Source organism: Micromys minutus (assembly GCF_963924665.1).
Source record: "Micromys minutus genome assembly, chromosome: 7".
In the NCBI taxonomy this organism is placed as follows: domain Eukaryota; kingdom Metazoa; phylum Chordata; class Mammalia; order Rodentia; family Muridae; genus Micromys; species Micromys minutus.
In genome coordinates, this window is record NC_137976.1 from 69559159 (window position 1) to 69580637 (window position 21479).

General features: G+C 44.0%; 1 protein-coding gene across 3 annotated transcripts in view; it reads left to right on the plus strand.

The window, feature by feature from the left end:
- Nucleotides 1-793: 793 nt before the first annotated feature.
- Nucleotides 794-21479, plus strand: part of DGKG (diacylglycerol kinase gamma) — a gene marked incomplete at both ends in the record, with an annotated part of 146777 nt that continues 126091 nt past the window's right edge. For all 3 annotated transcript variants that reach the window (XM_080919456.1, XM_080919457.1, XM_080919458.1), the window contains 2 exons: nt 794-860; nt 16849-16925. In XM_080919456.1, the coding sequence (XP_080775582.1) occupies nt 794-860; nt 16849-16925 (144 nt within the window). The remainder of the gene's footprint in view (nt 861-16848; nt 16926-21479) is intronic.

Genomic DNA, 21479 nt, shown 5'->3' on the forward strand with positions numbered 1-21479 from the left:
CTGCTGTCCCTGCAGAGCCACCTTCCTTTGTCCTAGCACCTGCACCCCAAGGCTGACAGACCCTCCCCCAAAAGCCTCTAAGTGGCTCCAAGAACTCATCTGGCACTAGAGGCTTCCAGCCAAGGGCTGACCTGAATTTCCACAGCAGCCCACATCCCAAAGTTAGAAGCCGCGTAGTAGGATCCGGACATCAATGAGGGAGAGAAGGTTCCCCTTTCACATCAGCTGATCAGTGGGATTCTGGGGACATCTAACAGCCAGAGACCCGAACACCACCATTTGTGAGAGACATTTCAGCATCCCCAGCGTGAAAGACATGGCTGTCCTTGTCATGTACACCAGTCTGACATTCAGCCAGACAGTGGAGCAAAGCTGCCATGTGCTGGTTTCTAGACCCTCTTCACACCTCTCTGAAGGTAGACCACACCCTCAAGAAACATGGAATTATTGCTGTCTTACAACAGAGGCCATATTGAAGTTTTTGGGGGTTTTGTTTGTTTGTCTTTCCTGGCAACTCATTAACAACGGCTTTTACGCTTTCATTTAGGAATTGCCAGAGTGTCGGGATCAGCCTGGGCTACAGCAGGAATGTTACCTGAGAAGTAACACAAGCCTTCCGCCTGCTGCCGAGAGGTGTCCACGGCCACCATCAACCCTCGAATGTCCTAGTAGACTCCCGAAAGCATCCTCCACTGCACATCTGGAATGAGCCAGGCCCTGAGCTGGACCTCGGCTTCTCGCTGGTGACTAGAACTCCCTCTGTGGTCTCGAGGTGATCACACTCGACTGAAAGATGAGTGACAGACAATGGGTATCTCTGTCATCGGAAGAATTTGGTCAACTCCAGAAATACTCTGAATGTAAGTGCTGGCATTCACAGTCACAGGGAGGGTTTCTGTCTCTGCTAGGGACTTGATTCCCGGAGGGCAGAGCTTTTGTAAAGCCTTGGAGAACAAGGCCTGAAGGACATAATTGCTTTATAAAGACAGAATTAGCGTTTGCATCAATATAAAGGTGCAGTCGCTCTTATGATCGACGCCGAATTGGGAGCACACACTGGAGAAAATGAGGCAGGTTACAAACCACCAGTGGGCTCAGCAAGCACTTCCGCACCGCAGCTGTATTTGGCTGGTTTCTGCCCTTCTTCCTGGCCTGTATTTTCCACCTGACAATATCATGAGTGTATTTTCAGCCAGTTGTCCTTTAAGCGTAATTTTACAGGACAACAGGTGTGTGGTGAGCACGTTCCACCGCCACTGACTTCAACCCACTCCTGTGTTTTGAAAACAGTTCAGAGACGAACTCTTAGCTTATCCCTCCTTTTGGATTTCGTTCTGGGAAGGCCTAGGCTCTTAATTTCCCTTTTTCTGTGCCCAGAAACACTTCGAGCATCAAATCACATTGTTCACTATGAGGAGCACGAGATGTGTCACCTACAGGCCACCCCTAGCCCTGAATGGTGATAAGAATGTGCTTGGGCTGAGGCAGAGCCTCGTCTGCGTAAGTCAGGGGCCCACCAAGTGCTCCCTCTGCCTCTTGGCCCTGTGATGTCACAGCTCTCAGACTCTAAGCCGCATCCTTGTTTGTAGAGAGGAGCAGAGCAGGGGCTGGGACATGACTGTCTGTAAGGTGTCTCTGGCTGCCCCGCAAGAGGACCTGACTTTGGATCCTTAGCAGATCCAAAGAAAAGAAAGAAAATCCAGGTTCTGGGGCGGGTGCTGTTATCCCGAAGCTGGAAAGGGAGAGAGACATTCTGGAACCTGTTGGCCAGCCAGTCTGCATGAATCAGCAAGCTCCAGGCTCAGTGACACACTCAGATTCTTTTAAAAAAATGAAGAGTTACTGAGGAAGACACCTGATTTCCACACCCATGTGTGTGCCCACGAACACACATACACACACACATACACAAGCATATACACACACACATACACACACACATACACAAGCATATACACACACACACACATACACACATACATACCACACACACACACATACACAAGCACATATGCACACACATACACAAGCACATACAGACATGCACATACACAAGCACATACACACAAGCACATACTCACACACACACACACACACACACACTCAAGTGTATCCTTTTACAAGTAAGTATACAGTGTAATGAATTGGATGCATCTACTCCAACATGACCTCATCTTAACTGCTTAGGTCTACAGTTGTCCTAAATCAGGTTCCATGTTGAGATGCTAAGGCATGGGACTTTTAGCATATGGGCAGGGGCCAAACTGAAGGCACAGGAGAGGATCTACTTGAGTGACCTCTAAGTAAGGCCAACAGTCCGGAGGGATGAGGTGAGTAGAGAGGTGGGCAGAGGTCTGGACTGGCTGGGGAGGACCAGAAGAATGAGGCAGGATGAAGGATGGGCTAGCATCAAGTCTTTCATGTCAATGTGTGGGCCATAGGAAAAGTTAGGGTGCTACAGAGCCTCAAATCTGGAGGCTGTCTATAGAGTGGTTTGCATCAGGTAACTGCTAGGCCAGGAATCAGGCGGTATTCGGGATGAAATCTAGCTTAAGCCAAAGAATAAGATTAGAGTGGAGAACTAAAGCCGTTTTGAAGAAAATTGTGGTGGAAATGTTATCTATCCACACATGTAGAGCAAAAGGAAGCCAATAGAGGCATCTCAAAGACTGGGTGTGGCCAACAGGAGACCCTAGGGCTGGTGGGGACAGTTGGGGATACTGAGGATAGAGGTAGCAATGGCCCACCCACTTACACATCCAACAAAGAGAAAGAGGCAGCTCCTGTCCTCACCGAGTAAGGCATGGGACTCAGTCATATCTCTATGTGGCCGGTCTCAAGAAGGCTGGGGCTGGCCTTGCAAGGTTAAGCCCCACCTGGCAGGGATACACGTGTGCAATTCGGACACAGGCTGGGAGACCTGTAGAACATGGAGGGGGAAGTTGGAGAAAGAACTAGAAGGCCAGCCAGGGCCCCTTGACAGGATTCTTCTGAGAGATGTGAAGTACGTAGATATACAAGTGGGAACTCTGACTTGGGAATCTGTAGAAAGAGCAGCAGCAGGGGAGGCAGGAATGAAAGAATAAGGGTTCTTTAGAGGTTAGCGTTAGGAGAGAGAAGAAGGCAGAAGTTTGGGGCATGCCATTGCTAGAGATTCCAGAAGGAAAAAGAGTCAGAAGACAGAAGAACTAGAAAAATAACAGGGTTAAAAAGAGAGCCCAGGAAGCCAGGTTGTAGTGGTGCATGCCTTTAATCCCAGCACTCAGGAGGCAGAGGCAGAGGGAATCTCTGTGAGTTGGAAGCCAGCCTGGTCTACAAAGTGAAGTTCCAGAACAACCAGAGCTATGCAGAGAAACCTTATCTCAAAACAAACAAAACAATACAAACAAACAAAAAGAGCCCAGGATGTGTGGGGAGTGTTGATCCACACCTGTAATCCCAGGGTGGGATGCTGGATGGGGTGCTCTGATAATGTTATAACAGGAAAACGGGGGGAGGGGGTAAAATTCTTGGGAAAATAATTAAACCTTCGAGAAAACCTTGAAAAAGTCACTTCACTGGTTTTAGATGTATTCTGTTGTTCAGTCAGATCGTATTGCCATAGCAACCACTCCCTCATAAGCACATAAACAGGAGCCTTACAATAGCAAGATGATGAAGGACACAGCTCAGGAACTAAGAGCTCTTTCACGGGTGGGGCTAGGGAAGAGGTGTTCTCCACTCGAGTTATGTAAACTCACACCTTCTCCGGAGGCCTTCTAGTAGGTCCTTCTGAAGGCTGCACCGGGAAACATGAAGTCAACCCCACGGGAGCACACAACTGTGCTTGAGAGTAAGTCGACCATGATGCAACGGTGATGGGTGTCTATCAAGAAGCTACTGTGCTGTTAGGAAATTACAAAATAAAAGCCACCTGTAGCCCTGGCTCTCAGGAAGTGGCTACAGGAAGATGGCAAGAAGAATACCAGACTGGATGACATGACCAATTTCAAGCCAGTCTGGGACACAGAGCCTGGCCCTGTCTGGATGTAACAAGCAAGATAATAAATGGAACCCAAGTTCCTTCTGTTTCAGCTTGACTTCAAGAAGTTAAAACTGTCTACTAGAGATAATCAATCCAATACCTAAATAGATGGATGATAGATGATAGATAGGCAGGTAGAGAGATGATAAAAGATAGATAGATAGATAGATAGATAGATAGATAGATAGATAGATAGATAGACAGACAGACAGACAGACAGACAGACAGAGACAGATAGTTATGAATTAAATTAGAGAAAAAAATGAGTACATTTGAAGACAGTGAACCAACACATTGTGGGGTTTTTCCCTCTGATTTTATTGGATATATTATATCCCCAGATTCCCCTCCATATCCCCTATCCCATCAATCCTCCCCTTGCTTCTATGAGGGTGTTCACTCATTCACCCACCCCCTTGTGCTTCCCCACTCTGACATTCCCCTACACTGCAGCGTCAAGCCTTGGCAGGACCTAGTGCTTCTCTTCCCACTGATGTCCAACAAAGTCATCCTCTGCTACATGTGCATATGGAGCCATGGGTCTGTCCATGTGTACTCTTTGGATAGTGGTTAGTCCCTGGGAGTTCTGGTTGGTTGGTATTGTGATTCTTATGTGGTTGCAAACCCCTTCAGCTCCTTCAATCTTTTCTCTAACTCCTCCATTAAAGACCCTATTCTTAGTTCAATGGTTGGCTGCGAACATCTGCCTCTGTATTTGTCATGCTCTGGCAGAGCCTCTCAGGAGACAGCTATATGATTCAGGCTCTTGTCAGCATGCACTTCTTGGCATCTGCAATAATGTTTAGTTTTGGTGGCTGAATATAGGCTGGATCCCGAGGTAGGGCAGTCTCTGGATGACCTTTTCTTCAGACTCTGCTTCAAGCTTTGTCTCCATATTTCCTCCTGAGAATATTTTTGTTCCCTCTTCCCTCTAAAAAGAACTAAAGCATCCACATTTTGGTCTTCCTTCTTCTTGAGCTTCATGTGGTCTGTGAATTGTATCTTGAATATTCTAAGCTTTTGGGCTAATATCCACTTATCAGTGAGTGCATACCATGAGTGTTCTTTTGTGACTGGGTTACCTCACTCAGGATATTTTCTAGTTCCATCCACTTGCCTAAGAATTTTATAAAGTCATTTTTAAATAGCTGTGTAGTGCTCCATTGTGTAAATGTACCACATTTTCTGTATTCATTCCTCTGTTGAAGGACATCTGGGTTCTTTCTAGCTCCTGGCTATTATAAATAAGGCTGCTATGAACATGGTGGAGCATGGGTCCTTGTTGTATGTTGGAGTATCTTTTGGGTATATACCCAAGAGTGGTACAGCTGGTTCCTCAGGTAGATCTATATCCAGTTTTCTGAGGAACCACCAGAGTGATTTCCTAAGCAATTGTACCAGTTTATAATTCCACCAATAATGGAGGGGTGTTTCTCTTTCTCCAAATGCTCATCAGCATCTGCTGTCACCTGAGTTTTTTATCTTGGCCATTCTGACTGGTGTAAGGTTTAATCTCAGGGTTGTTATGATTTGCATTTTCCTGATGACTAAGGATGATGAACATTTCTTTAGGTGCCTTTCAACTACTCATTATTCCTCAGTTGAGAATTTTTTGTTTAGCTCTGTACCACATTTTTAATAAGGTTATTTGATTCTCTGGAGTCTAACTTCTTGAGTTCTTTGTATATAATAGATATTAGCCCTCTATCAGATGTAGGATCAGTAAAGGTCTTTTCCCAATCTGTTGGTTGCCATTTTGTCCTAATGACAGGGTCCTTTGCCTTACAGAAGCTTTGCAGTTTTATGAGGTCCCATTTGTTAATTGATCTTAGAGCATAAACTATTGGTGTTCTGGTCAAAAAACTTTCCCCAGTGCCCATGTGTTCAAGGCTCTTCCCCACTTTCTCTTCTATTAGTTTGAGTGTATCTGGTTTTATGTGGAGATCCTTGATCCATTTGGACTTGAGCTTTGTACAGGGAGATAAGAATAAACTGATTTGCTTTCTTCTACAAGATGACCACCAGTTGGACCAGCACCATTAGATGAAAATGCTATCTTTTTTCCATTGGATAGTTTTAGCCCCTTTGTCAAAGATCAAGTGACCATATGTATGTGGATTTATTTCTGGATCTCTAATTCTATTCCATTGATCTACCTTTCTGTCTCTGTACCAATACCAAACAGTTTTTACCATGATTGATCTGTAATACAGTTTGAGGTCAGGGATGTTGATTCCCACAGAAATTCTTTTATTGTTAAGAATGGTTTTCACTGTCCTGAGTTTTTTGTTATTCCGAATGAATTTGCAAATTTGTCTTTCCAGCTCTATGAAGAATTGAGTTGAAGTTTTAATGGGAATGGCACTGAATTTGTAAATTCTTTTTGGCAAGATGACCATTTTTACTATATTAATCCTGTCAATCTATAAGCATGAGAGATCTTTCCATCTTCTGAGATCTTCAACTTCCTTCTTCAGAGACTTGAAGTTCTTGTCATATAGATTCTTTACTTGCTTGGTAAGGGTCACACCAAGGTATTTTATATTATTTGGGACTATTATGAAGGGTGTCATTTTCCTAATTTCTTTCTCAGCATGTTTATTCTTTGAGTAGAGAAAGGCTACTAATTTTTTTATTTAATTTTATTTCCAGACACTTGGCTGAAGTTGCTTATCAGCTCTAGGAGTTCTCTGTTGGAATTTTTGGGGACACTTAAGTATACAATCATGTCATTAAAGTATCAAATAGTGATATTTTTACTTCTTCCTTTCCAATTTGTATCTCTTTGACCTCCTTTTTGACCTCCAGTCTAATTGCTCTGGCTAGGATTTCAAGTACTATATTGAATAGGTAGGGAGAGAGTGGACATCTTTGTCTAGTCCCTGATTTTAGTGGAATTGATTCAAGTTTTTCACCATTTAGTTTGATGTTGGCTACTGGTTTGCTGTATATTGCTTTTACTGTGTTTATGTATGGACCTTGAATTCCTGATCTTTCCAAGATTTTTAACATGAAGGAGTACAGAATTTTGTCAAATGCTTTCTCAGCATCTAATGAGATGATCATGTGATTTTTTTCTTTGAGTTTGTTTATATAGTGTATTACATTGATAGATTTCTGCTTATTAAATCATCCCTGGGATTAAGCCTACTTAACGGTGATGGATAGTTTTGTTGTGTTCTTGGATTGGTTTATTAAGTATTTTTGCATTGATATTCATAAGAGAAATTGGTATGAAGTTTATTTTCTTTGTTGGGTGTTTGTGTGGTTTAGGTGTAAGCATAATTGTAGCTTCATATAAGGAATTGGATATTGTTCATTCTGTTTATGTTTTGTGGAATAGTTTGGAGAGTATTGGTATTAAGTCTTCTGTGAAGGTCTGATAGAATTCTGTACTAAACCCATTTGGTCCTGGACTCTTCTTGGTTTGGAGACTTCTGATGACTGCTTCTATTTCTTTAGGGGTTAAGGGATTGTTAAATGGTTTGTCTGATCCTGATTTAACTTTGGTACCAGGTATCTTTCTAGAAAATTGTCCATTTCGTCCAGATTTGCCAGTTTTGTTGAGTATGGGCTTCTGTAGTAGGATCTGTTTTTTTTTTTTTTTTTTTTTAATTTCTACAGTTTCTGTTGTTATGTCTCCCTTTTCATTTCTGCTTTTGTTAATTTTGATACTGTCTCTGTGCCCTTTGGTTAGTCTGGCTAAGTGTTTATCAATCTTGTTGATTTTCTGAAGAACCAACTCATAGTTTTATTGAGTATTTGTATAGTTCTTTATGTTTTTACCTGGTTGATTTCATCCCTGAGTTTGATTATTCCCTACCATCTACTCTTCTTGGGTGCATTTGCTTCTTCTTGTTCTAGTTTTTAACTGAGCTATCAAACTGCTATTTTATGCTCTCTCTAGTTTTTTTTTGGAGGTACTTAGAGCTATGAGTTTTCCTTTTAGTACTGCTTTCATTGTGTCTTATAATTTTGGGTATATTGTACCTTCATTTTTATTAAATTCTAAAAAGTCTTTAATTTTTTGCTTCTTCCTGGACCAAGTTATCACTAAGTAGAACTTTCTATCATATTTGTTGTTATTGAAACCCAGTCTTAGTCTGTGGTGATCTGATAAAATGCATGGGATTGTTTCAATCTTCTTGTATTTGTTGAGCCCTCTTTTATGACCAATTATATGGTCCATTTTGCAGAAGGTACTATGAGGTGCTGAGAAGGTATATTCTTTTGTTTTAGGATAAAATGTTCTATAGATATCTGTTAAATCCATTTGGTTCATAACTTTCATTAGTTTTACTGTATCTCTGTTTAGTTTCTGTTTCCATGATCTGTCCATTGATGAGTGTGAGGTGTTGAAGTCTCCCACTATTATTATGTGAGGTACAATGTGAGCTTTGAGCTTTAGTATGGTTTCTCATATGAATGTCGGTGTCCTTGCATTTGGAGCATAGATATTCAGAATTGAGATTTTATCTCAGTGATTTTTCCTTTAAAGAGTATGAAGTGTCCTTTTTTATTTTTTATTTTTTGATAACTTTTGGTTGAAAGTCAATTTTATTTGATATTAGAATGGCTACTCCAGCTTTTATTTTTTGGGGGGGGAATCATTTGCTTAGGAAATTTTTTCCCAGCCTTTTACTCTGTGGTAGTGTTTGTCTTTGTCACTGAGGTGTGTTTCCAGTATGCAGCAAAATGTTGGGTCCTCCTTATGTATCCAGTCTGTTAGTCTGTGTTTTTTATTGGAGAATTGAATACATTGATGTTGAGAGATATTAGAAACCAGTCATTGTTGTTTCTTGTTATTTTTGTTGTCAGAGGTAGAATTATGTTTGTGTTGCTGTCTTCTTTTGGGTTAGTTGAAAGAAGATTATGTTGTTGCTTTTTCTAGGGTTTGGTTTCCCTCCTTATGTTATTCTATTATTCTTTGTAGGGCTGGATTTGGGGAAAGATATTGTATAAATTTGGTTTTGTCATGGATTATCTTGGTTTCTCCATTTATGTTAATTGAAAGTTTTGCTAGATATAGTAGCCTGGGCTGGGATTTTTGGTCTTTTCTGATCTGTATGACATCTGCCCAGGATCTTCTAGCTTTCATAGTCCCTGTTGAGAAATCTGATGTGATTCTGATAGATCTGTCTTTGTATGTTATTTGACCTTTTTCTCTTACTGCTTGTAATATTCTTTCTTTGTTTTGTGCATTTGGTGTTTTGACTATTATGTGATGTGAGGAATTTCTTTTTTGATCCAATCCATTCGGAGTTCTGTAGGCATCTTGAACGTTTGTGGGCATCTCTTTTGTTAAGTTAGGAAAGTTTTTTTTATAATTTTGTTGAAGATATTTACTGACCCTTTAAGTTGGGAATCTTCCCTCTCTTCTATACCTATTATCCTCAGATTTGATCTTCTCATTGTGTCCTGGATTTCCTGGATGTTTTTGGGTTAGAAGCTTTTTGCATTTTTCATTTTATTTAATTGTGTCAATGTTTTCTATGGTGTCTTCTGCCCCTGAGATTCTCTCTTTTATCTCTTGTATTCTTTTGGTGATGCTTGTGTCTGATCTCTTTCCTAGGTTTTCTATCTTCAGGGTTGTCTCCCTTTGTGATTTCATTATTGTTTCTATTTTTGTTTATAGATTCTGGATAGTTTTGTTCAAATTCTTCACCTGTTTGCTCATGGTTTTTTTTTGTAATTCTCTAAGGGCTTCTACCTGTTTACCCATGTTGTCCTGTAGTTTTTAAAGGGAGTTATTTAAGAACTTCTTAAAGTCATCTAACATCATCATGAGTTGTGATTTTAAATCAGAATCTTGCTTTTCTGGTGTGTTGAGGCATTCAGGGCTTGCTGTGGAGGGGGAACTGGATTGTGATGATGTCACATTGCCTTAGTTTCTGTTGCTTAGGTTCTTGGACTTGCCTCTCACCATCTGCTTATCTCTGGTGTTAGCTGTTCTTGCTGATTCTGACAATGACTTGACCCTCCTGTGCTCTCAGGCATTTCAGTACTTCTGGGGGACCAGCTCACTCCCTGGGGGTCTGGGTATAGAGATCTGTAGCACAGGGTCAGCTCCTGGTGCATGCAGAAACTGGAAGGATCCTGTCCCAGACTGCTCCTTGGTTCCAGTGTCCTGAGTGCTCTGGGTAGGTTCCTCTTGGGACAGGAATTTGAGCAAGATTGGTGGTCTCACCTATGCTCTCAGATGTGTCAACATCTCTGTGAGACTGGCTCTCTCCCAGTGGTGTCTGGGTACAAAGTGCTCTGGCACCAGGTCAGTTCCAGGTGCAGGTAAAAACCGGAAGGGTCCTATCCATGCATTGTGTTCTTAAGAAGTGAGTTTTGCTAGAATTAGATCCAAGTGAAGTGTTTGACTTCAAGCAGATACAGTTCGAAACCTTTCAGCATTGCTTGTGGAGTCAGAGAACCTGTGCAGGCTTGAGTTGTAGAACAGTGAGGAATCTAAGTAAGTATCAGGGATACCCCAATGTTAGTAATGCTAGCCATGGGGTGGCGGGGGTTGACATCATCAAATGCTCGCACAGTCCTGCCCTGTAGAAGGTGGAGTCTACTTGCTTCTGACTTAGACAAAACTGGATGTCTTCTCATCCACATCTCTTTGAGCTCAGCTGGCCTCTTTTCCCTCTGTGATGATCTGCCTACACATTCTCAGAAACTGTGTGGCTAGAGAGACATGTCTTTGGTATGATGGCGCCAAGAGTGTAGTAACCCTTGAATCTAGACAGCTGTTCAAATGCAGATTCCGACCCAGCAGACTGGTGTTGTACAAAACCTGTGCAGTCCTCACAAGCTTGCAGACGATGCTGTTTAGTGACCCCCACTTTGGGTTGCAAGAAGGTAGAGGTTGCCTGCTCCATCTCTCCACCTTGTCTTGTCTGGGGGCCCAAGCTACTTAGAGAAACAGTGGGAATGGTGTTCGCAATGCGAGCACATGAGTGAGTGACATCAGTCATTCAGATCAGTCATGATGCAACAGGAAGCTTGGCATCCTCCAACAGTTTTCTCACAGTGCTTAAAATTCTCTTTGCTTCTCTGTAAACTCTCTAATGCTTGTGTTATGTGCTGCTCTGTGGCTGAGCCATTACTTCCACAGGCTCCTTCCTGGAATTGTTAAACCCGGTTTGCTTCAGCCAGCCCCTGTCTTGTCTGTGCATCGAAATCATGTGAAAGGCTCTGAGTATTGCCAGTTCTCTGCCTAGGCTAAAGGCTACTTGATCATAATCTGTAGATGTGGGACTCAGTTATTGGTATTTTCTAAAGTGTTCAGCATGATTTTAATAAACAACCAAGGTTGAGACCCACTGGTCTGTCACTTAACCCCCTCTCTAAATATAGGATACATGGGACAGGCATGACCTCTCCAACTGATTTCTTTTCTAGTTATCATTCTTTCGGTCAGCTTTTACTGAACATCTGCTTTATTCTAGTCTATGAGCTGCATGCTGGGAGCAGGTTGTGAAGGTAAGGAGGTACAGTTGGTCAAACCTGTGTGTAGAAGCGAGTCAGTGCCTGCCACCAGGCTTCCTTGCATCTCTCCTATCCTGCTCTATGTTCTGATTCCTCATCTCTGACGTGACTATATAGTCTCCTGGCACTGGAATTACTATGGTAACATCTTCCCTCTTCCAGTCCCTGAAGAAAGCCCTGCTTTGGTTGTTTTTGGCTTCTTGGAAGAACTGCAAGGATTATTTGTGCATTGAGCCTTCTATTGGTGTCCCCCATTATGACCACTACTATTCTATATACTCAGAAATGCAACTTCACATCCTGAGTCTGGGCTGGCACTATGACACAGGGTTTGGCAAGAGAGGTCTCTGCTGAGGTTGCACTCCAAGGCCCTCAATAATGCCGGAAATAAGATGAGGTTGTTTCTAGGAAACCTCTTGCTATAACCACTCCTTCCTCATAGAAAGAAAAATCTCCTGAGAAGAAATGGCCAGAAAGTATTAGAGGAGATCAAGAGAAAGTAATGTCTCTCTACATTTGAGAATTGAGTCTTCTCTTTTCAAGAAATGTTGCAGTGGGTCTATAAATCCCTGTCCTGGCTAATTTTATGTCACCTTGACACAAGCTAGGGTCATCTGCAAAGTGGGAACCTTAACTGAGAAATGTCTCTGATTATTCCGGTAGGCAAGTCTGTGTGGCAGACTTATTAATGATTGATGTAAGGAGACCCAGCATCTCTGGTCTGGTGGTCCTGAGTTCTATAAGAAAGCAAACTGAGAAAGCCATGAGGCGCAAGCCAGTGAGCAGCATCCCTCCATCCCCTCTGTTTCAGTTCCTGCCTCCAGGATTCCTGCTTTGAGTTCTAGCCCTGACTTTCATTAAAGATAAGGTATGGCTGATCAGGATGTGTAAGCCAAATAATGAACCCTTTCCTCTCCAAGTTGCTTTTGGTCGTGGTCTTTACAACAGTGATAGAAAGCTAAGAAGAGAAATTCCCATAGGTCAAAGTGAAATCATTTGTGAGAAGGAAGGTTCTGATGGGAAATTAGTCATATATAGTTTGGATATAGTTCAAGAGATTCATTTTCATTTAATATTAGGCTATTGATGGCTTTCTCATATTTGGGGTGGTTTTCAAGATAGGGTTTCTTTGTGTAGCCCTGGCTGTCCTGAAACTCACTCTCTAGATCTGTCTGCCTCTGTCTCCTGGGTGCTGGGACTAAAGATGTGTTCCACTGCACCTGGCTTTGTTTTTCTTTTTAAGATCTTGTTAAGTGTGAAATTTGATAAGTATGCATGCATGTATGTATGTACAGATCACATTTAAGTATACAGCAGGTTTGGGAAATAGAACCATAACACTTCAGGGTCAAAATATGTTTGCCAAGTTGAACTTGGGAATTTTTTAATGTGGGAATGATATCAAAGAGTATGGGTTCTGTTGAAGTTAACCCTTGATTCCCAACTAAAATGCTGAGTTTGTACTGTCCTTACAGAAGGCACAGTAGAGTATCTACTTCTCAGACTCCCACTGGTTAAACTGGGCATTTTAGCTGAGTTGAAAGCAAGCCACTAAAACAGATCATAAGATGCGGGCTTTTCCCAGATTATACAGCTGCTTGTGTGATAGTGAAAACATGTCTGGATGGTGGCTGAGCTATGACCTACTTCTCGGCTCTTTGCCCTTCAGGTTCAAGAGTGGGCTATGAAAAACAGAGTCCTGATCTACCACCATTCAGAGCATCTATAACAAACCAATGAGCTTCCTTCTGAACCAGTGAGCTCCCGTTGGTATTCAAGAACCCCATAGACCTGGCCCCAAAGTGTTCTCTGATTGTACCTTTTTCTAGGTGTCTAGGAGAGCCTTTCATCTCGGCTCACTGTCTCTTCTGGGCACAGTCCTTCAACTTCACGTCTGCCTTTAAAAACTACCCAGGCCAGGAGAGGCAGTGCAGAGGCAAGGCAGGCAGATCTCTGCCAGTTAGAGGCCAGCCTGCTCTATGGAATGAGTTCCAAGACAGCCAGGACTGTGACGCAGAGAAAACCCATCTCAAAAACAAAAACAAAACAAACTACAAAAACAAAACAGATAAGCAAAAACAAAATCCTTCTCAGGTGCGTCAGATGACAGGGTGGCTCAGAACCAGCTCCACCAGAACCTCTTGACTTTATTTCTTGTCCATTTGGTGCCAGCCTCGCTACCACAATAAATAATCACCCTTGAACTTGTGCTAGCAAATGATTATTAATCAATAATGAATAATGCTGTGAAGAAAGGACACACACTGGAGCCAAACACACCCTTAAAATGCTTGCTCTTGGGAAAGTCACGTGGTTTTTATGAATTTTTAACTTTGTCATTTGTAGGAAGTGCCCCATTATGTATGTGAAACTCCCAGAAGAGGGTTTGTGAGAGGTCACAGATCCATGTCCTCAACAAGGGGCAGTTCGCACTGCTACACAGCTTAACCCTTTCCCTACCAGACCTCTTACTGTCTACAGTGCTTTCTGAACTGAATGGAAGCAACCCACATGGTTGGCATCTGCTGCATTGATCTTACTGAGCTATTAGCTTTTCAACATCTGCTTTGAGTTTCAGAAAGAAATTTCCATTTTTAGGCAACAGCAGCGTTTTCGAGTCACATTTCAAAATGCCTCAATCCTGCAGTGATTAGAACTTCTGTTTGATAGACTTCCAGTCAGCAAAACCACAGAGAACAGCCCAGCCCATGTTGGATCCTGCACTCAAATGTTTAAGTAGAAGCAATAATGAAGCTTGAAGGAGCTTTTAATTACCCACAATTCCTGGAGGCAGGGGAGGCACGGGCCATAGAAACAGTGATTTCTTTCACGGTCTGCTGTGTCAAACCACGCATGCCCACTTGGTGCATTTTTATGACAGTTATTGATTCCTTTTAATCCCAGTTCTTGCAGAATTCCTGCAAAACAGCAACCAGTGATTTCCCTGTAGTTTCTGGATCTTTTAAAAGATTTATTTTCGTTTCATGTGTAGGGGCATTTTGCCTGCATGTGGACAGTACTCCTCAGTGCTAAGTTGTCTCTCCAGCCCCTTCTGGATTATTTTCTGTAGATAGCACAATTTTTAAGTCACCAGGCTTCCTGAATATTCTAAGTATCCATTTCCCTTCTGAGCTTACAGGGAGCAGTGGGGGCAGATGCAGAGGTCAGAGACTCAACTTCCAGAGGAAACCTCTCCCTGTCAGAAATACAATCAAGCAGCCATAGAATAGCAAATCAAGCAGGTTAATTGTAAGGCATAATTTAGGTTAATTTTTGTTTCAAGATGAATAACTCAATTCATTCCATCAAGACGGAAAAGAAAAATTAAGGAAACGGGAACAGAGTGGTCAGGATCTCAAAGCTGGAAGAAACCACCTCGTTTCTATACATACAATATTTCAGCACCAAGGGCAGAACCTTGCTCACCAGGGATTCCCACTGAATGCAGTTAATGAAATGCTTTTTTTTTCCCTTCTTTTTCTTTTTTAATCCTTTTTTTTTTCCAGGAGTGTGGGGTTGGTGGGTCTTCATGTACCTTTTTGTTGTTTTGAAATGTGTGGGAGGTCTGTCTGTCTATCTGTTTGTTTGTTTGAGATAGGGTCTCTGAATGTAGCCCAAGTTTGCCTGAGACTCTGGATTCTTCTGCCTCAGCTTCTCAGGTCCTGAAGTTACAGGTGTACACTACCACACTCAGCTCATGATTTTGTTTGGCTTGGTTTGGTTTGGTTTGGTTTGGTTTGGTTTGGTTTGGCAAGTATTTTGAGACAATGTCTCACATACTCCAAACTGGGTCAAACTCACTGTATAGCCAAAGCTAGCCTGATGCCTAACTGTCTTGCCCACTTCCTGAATGCTGGCAAAGTTTTTAATGTGAACTTTTACTCAGAAGCCAAGATCCTGGTACAAGCTTGTAAGCCCTGCACTGGGATGGCAGAATCCAAGTCATCCGTGGCTACATACTGAGTTAGAAGCAAGCCTAGAGAAGCAAGCCTAGAGAAGCAAACCTAGGCTACTTGAGACCGAATCTCAAAAGAATAAACAAATTCCACTCAGAAGACTATACATTTGTAAACATGCTTAGAGTGTGTTCTATGTCAGAACTTGGTTTGATATGGAAAGACCCAGTAGCTATTACAGCACCCAGACATCATCGGTTGTTCCAAAGGCTTCCCTTCCCCTGGCCCCCAGAAACTCCTCCTTCCTCTGCATTCCAGCCTAACACAACACCCTTCATGTGCTTTGGGGGGTGAGATGCGCATGTTTGTGTGTGTGTGTGTGTGTATGTATGTGTGTGTGTATGTGTGTGTATATGTGTGTGTGTGTGTTGATATAGGTGAACATACACGTGAGTGCATATGTGTGTATGTGGTGACCAGAGGTCACCCTCGGATGTTGTTCTATAGGTGTATCCACGTTCTCAGGGTCACTCCTAGGTCCCCAAGGACAGCAAGCACTCCGCTGACTGAGCTATCCACCCCCCACCCCCCCACCCCTGCCCCACACCAGTTTTCTTCTCTTTTTAACATGGAGAAAGAAATAAAAATCTTCTCTGCCCCCAAATCAAATTGTTGGGGAAAGAAAAGGGGTCAACAGGAACCAGGAAGAATAAATGTAAAGGAGTTCAGAGAGTCCATTCTTATTCCGAAAATACACAATTCAAAGGAAGGGTCAAGAAAAACAGGGAAATAAATGCTGTTACAGAGCTGTGTGCCAGCCATGCAGGAGCCAGGGCTGGGAAGAACTGCCCCCAAAGGAAGGTTTGACAAGAAGCTGACCGCAGAGAAGACACTAAGTACTGGGGAGTGTGAAAGGCAGGGATGCTGTGGGAGAAATGCATATGTTTGGAAAATTCTGGAAACACCTTATAGGACTAAAAAGCTGGGAGTGTGGTGGAAGAATTGGGCTAAATCAGACCATCAAGGGCCAGACCCAAGAGAAGACTGTTCTGTGAGAGTGGGAATCCTCTCATGGGTCCATCCAGGATCTGACCACATGAATGGTTTAGAAACACCAGGGGCTGGCTCCGAAGTTTAGAGCAGAGGTTAAGAAGCTAAATCCAGTTCCCAGCATCCATATCAGATGGCTTATACCACCTGTAACTACAGCTCCAGAGGATCTGACACCCCCTTCTGACCTACACACACACACACACACACACAGAGAGAGAGAGAGAGAGAGAGAGAGAGGCTGGGAATAGGGGAAGGATGGGAGAGAGAACAGGCAGGACACCTCTCCTTACAACCTTACAGGATGTTCCATCATACAGCTGGTAGGCAGAATTTGCTGGCCTGGGTTTCATTTGCAGCTTACCTGTGTTTTCCATTTGGATTGTGTCTCTCCAGATTCCTCCAAGAAGATAAAAGATGTGTTAGCTGAGTTTAATGAAGGTGGAAGCCTCAAGCAATATGACCCACACAAGGTAAGAATGTCTCCATTTCAAGTCTTTTAAATCTGTGCGCCAGCCTTTCCTGCCGGTCTTCAATTTCCTTGAAGACCTAGCTGAGACCTTGGTTCTGCACCACCCCCTCCCACACCCACCCTGCCCTCTGCCCCCCCACCCCATTCTCCCATCCCCCACCCACTCTCCCATCCCCCAACCTCCAGCCCCCCACCCCGTCTCAAGCAAGCCACTCACACCATCTGCATCTGCCATTCTGTTCACACACCCACGTTGTCCCACAAGACTCCATCTTGCTTCTTTTGCTTATGGTTCTTGCTCCTCCCCCTCTTTCCATCCTCGGTTAATAACTGAGAAAACAGAAACCAAACTCCTGGGCAGGCTCTGTCACCTGTGTGTCCTGTGCTGTCACTGTGGGTGAGCTGTCTGTGCTCTGATCTGACTCTAATTCTGCTCTTTCTGTGTCTAGATTATTGGTGGGCATTGCTGAATCAAGAACCCTGCCCCTTCTCCCTGTCCCTGTATTTTCCCCAGCAGTCTGCCTGTACCCGTTACATTCTTCCCAATGACATGAGGGTATTATTTTCCCTCTATTAAAATATTTTATGTGTCCGTATGCACTGCCTCCAGATTCTCTTTGGCTTTCTCCAGACTCCTTCAAGCAGTGTGTGCCACCAATCCCTCCACTTGTCCCACTAGTGAAGATGCCATGTGACTGAACCCCACAGTGGAGCTATTCAGTGGCATTGGATGCAGCTTGTCAAATCCTCCTTCATCTTCGTCATTGGATTCCAGGACACCACACTCTTAGGCTTTTCTTTCCCTTCTGCCCTTGACACTTCCACTTGAAAATTAGATGTCTCAAACTTACCAGGAGCTAAACTGATGTCTCCTGTCTTCTCCTGTAAAACACGTTTCTCCAGCAGTCAGTCCATGGCAACTCGATTAGCAATAGGCTAATAACCTGAGCTATTAACCCGAAAGTACGTAATCATCATCCACATCTCACCGCCTGCCTGCTTCCATGACCATCAGCACCCTCTGTTCAGACCTGGTGATGTCCCAACAGGGCTCTCCCTCTCTTCTCCGGACCCTGAAGGGCACATGCTCTGCACCATCTGGTAGACCTTCTCTTTTCTCCAGCTTTACTTTTGGCTACTCCCTGTTCCTCAGTCCCTCCGGCCATATTAACTTCCTTGATGCTCTTGCACAAGCTGGTGCCCTGTAACCTCGGCCCTACCTCCCTTGTCCTTCCTCTCCTGGGCTGTCCTCTGACACACCCACACTCTCTTTCTTCCTCCTTCACACTTTCTACCCTACTGGTTTGCTCTGTTTTCTCAGTGCTCCACGCCATCTGTCATGCGAATTCACTTAATAAAGTCCATCTCTCTCACTGGAATATACTTGCTCACCACTTCTGTCTCCAGAACCCAGGAGAGTGTTTGGCTCCTAGCAAGCATTTGACAAGTATTTTTTGAGTGAGTAGATGAATTGGAAGCCTCTTCCCATAGTGAAGTTCAAGGTTAACATGTCTTGGGTATGCAGGCACTATACAGGACTCTGCAGAGGACACAAAGATCGTGAAGCCTGGTGTCTACCTGTGCTGGCAGGGTTAAGTTTGAGTCTTGGTCCTTGAGTCATGTTGTTTTAGACTAGCCTTTGACCTCAGCCACCTATGAATGTGGTCCTCTATGATGTTTGACTGAATTTTATCTGTGAACTGAAGCTGAGAATATTGAAAGTTTGGAGACAGTTGGTGAGTGAAATGAAAGAGGAAAATGTAAAACACTGAATACTTTACGGGGACATTTTATCACTTCATGTCTATCCTGGTCCCCAAACTGTCTTATGCCCTCCTTCCTTTCCTCTTTCTGTTCCTGGCTCATTTTATGGACACTTACTGGAAAGATAAAGTAACAGCTCAGCAGAACTAACTAGGGAAGAGGCTGGCTGTGTTCTTATATTCAGTCGACAAACCTGAGCCAAGGTTTTCTCCTCTGGCTGCCAGGAACGAATCCACAGAGACTGTGCTCTCCTGGTGTACCTGAGAAGGAACTGGCCTAAAACACCAATCACTGGGAGAAAGAAGTGGGAGGGTGGCTGGTGGAACAGAAAGGGACCACACCTCTTCAAAAAGCATTCCTGAGGAGAAGCCATGCAGAGCGCCAAAGAACTGGATGCCCCACACCTCCTGCCTCCAACTTCAAAGCCAGGGAACAAAGGCTGGCGGGGGCTGGTAATCAGCCTGTCTGCCTGGGGGTTGATGTGTGGGAGGGAAATGATTTGGTCAGGGGCACCACAGGGTGTGAAGGCCAACAGGAGCTGTGAGAAGCTGGGAGCTTGTCTATCACGGAGTGTGCAGCCGCCCTCACACCCCTCTGGGTTGGCCCTCTCTCCTTGCATGCCTGGCCCTGCATCATCCCCAGGAGAGCTCTCTCTCACACAAGTGAGCTTGACTTCCGGTAGGTGTAATGTCACGCCAATGTGGTTGGAGAAACAACGAGGGTGCCATTTCTCTTGAGCTTGACGGCTTCCTGATGCTAAACTGTCTTCATGAGAAAGGAGTTAGCTGTGGGCAGGGGCAGGTTGCTGGAGAAGCCTGGACAGGAATGGAAATGTGCAAGGTAGCAGATCTGGCCATGATGAACGCACCCTTGCCTTCATAGCTGAGCGATCCTCTGGCGAGAAGAGCATCATGACATAGCGAGGGAAAAGCCCAGCAGAGCAAGCACAGGTACTCAGAGGTACTCAGAGGTACTCAGTGGTACTCAGTGGTACTCAGAGGTACTCAGTGGTACTCAGTGGTACTCAGTGGTACTCAGACATGGGGCACGAGTTCTAGCCCGGCAGTGTGTGTGACAGCTGGGAGCAGGCTTCCAGGAAGTGGGTTATAGCCTGAGCTCGCACCGTTGTCCCATGTCTGATACACAGCTTCTCTCTCTGGCTTCTCTCCTCCCTCGAGACCCGGATCAGAATTAAAAGGCCCTCTCCAAACAGGTTTCAGCAATAGCAGCTGCCTGGCTTTTCTCATGGATTTCTGAGAGAACATGAAGGTGTTGGTCGTTTACCATCGAGCCTCCTATTGGCTGGTGTCTAGTTTGGGCATAATACTCAACTTCTCCCTACCCGGTCACCCAGTAAACACCATCCAAGCAGTCACTGTTCTTGAGTGGTGCTTGTGTGGAACTGTTTAACCTGTATCTCACCTTTGGAGGAGAGCACAATCACTCTTCCTTGCTCACCGCCCTGCTTGGAGGGAGGAGCTGGGAGTGCTCCACCAGCCCAGGGACCTGTGACAAAAACAGCAGAGTCCCAAAATCTGGCTTCTGGTTACTCCTGCCTCTAGTGGACTGGGACAAGTCACTAAATGTCCCAAGCACTCAGGGCATAAGAAGACCCAGGTCATCTGAGGATTTCTGATAGGAACGTTCTGCGTTGGTTCTAAGCCATTCCGTTTTCCAGAGGATGCTGGAGTTGGATTGTGACTTTGCTTGTCGTAATTTTCTAAGGTCCCTGAGACCTGTTCCGCTGCTGCACTTGGCACTGCTGGTTGTGCATTACCTTTACATGTGTATCTAGAACACTGAGTCTGTCTCTGTCTCTGTCTCTCTCTCTCTCTCTCTCTCTCTCTGCCCTCCCTCTCTCACTCTCACTCTCCCTCCGTCTTTCTCTCCCTCTCTCTTCCCCCTCTCTATCTTTTGTCTCTCTGTGTGTCTCTCTGTCTCAACTTCTTTCTCCCTCTCCCTATCTCTCTGTGTGTACATGTCTCTCTGTCTTTCTATCTGTCTCTACTCCTCTCTTTCTCTCTCTCTCTTCCCCCTTCCCTCCATCTCCTCCCATATATCCATATTTAGATTCCACATCCTATGTGTGCGTCATTCCAGCAGGCCATTCCTTTGATGTACCAATTTCTGAAGCCAATATCTATCAGGAAATATTTGGATGAATGGTTCAGGAGACAAAAAAATGAAATGAGACATTCTCATTATCACCCAGGAGCTCTGAGTGTAGTCAGAGAACATGTTACAGCAACTGGCTATGTTAATCCAGAACAGCATCCACGAGTTTCACAAGACAGGTACCAAAGTGCACATTAAGGAAATCCGGATGCACGAAATCCCACCAGGTTTCAGGCAGAGGTGACACCTGGATTGGGCTTTGAAGCTAGAATTTTAAACAATTAAACAAGGAGTTGAGTTGTGGAGCTTTCTCAGGAAAAACTAGAGGAGCGTGTGGACAGGATATGGAGCTGAACATAACAGATAACAAGAGGAAATGGCAGGTGGGCAGGGAGTTTGAAATAACTCCACAGTTAAGCTGGAATGGAATTATAGACAAGGTTCTGAATTCCAAAGGTCCCAGAAAATGCATAAACATCTAGGATGACAAACTGGACTATATTAACGTTACTTACCTATCAATATATATTTGATCTTCTATTTCTATCCCCTTGGGTTTACCTGAGCTTCTTTTCTGTATGCATGTTATATATACAGGAGATCAGTCATACAGCGTGTGGGTCATATAATACAGGAGATTGGTCATGCAGCATGTATGTCGTATAATACAGATCAG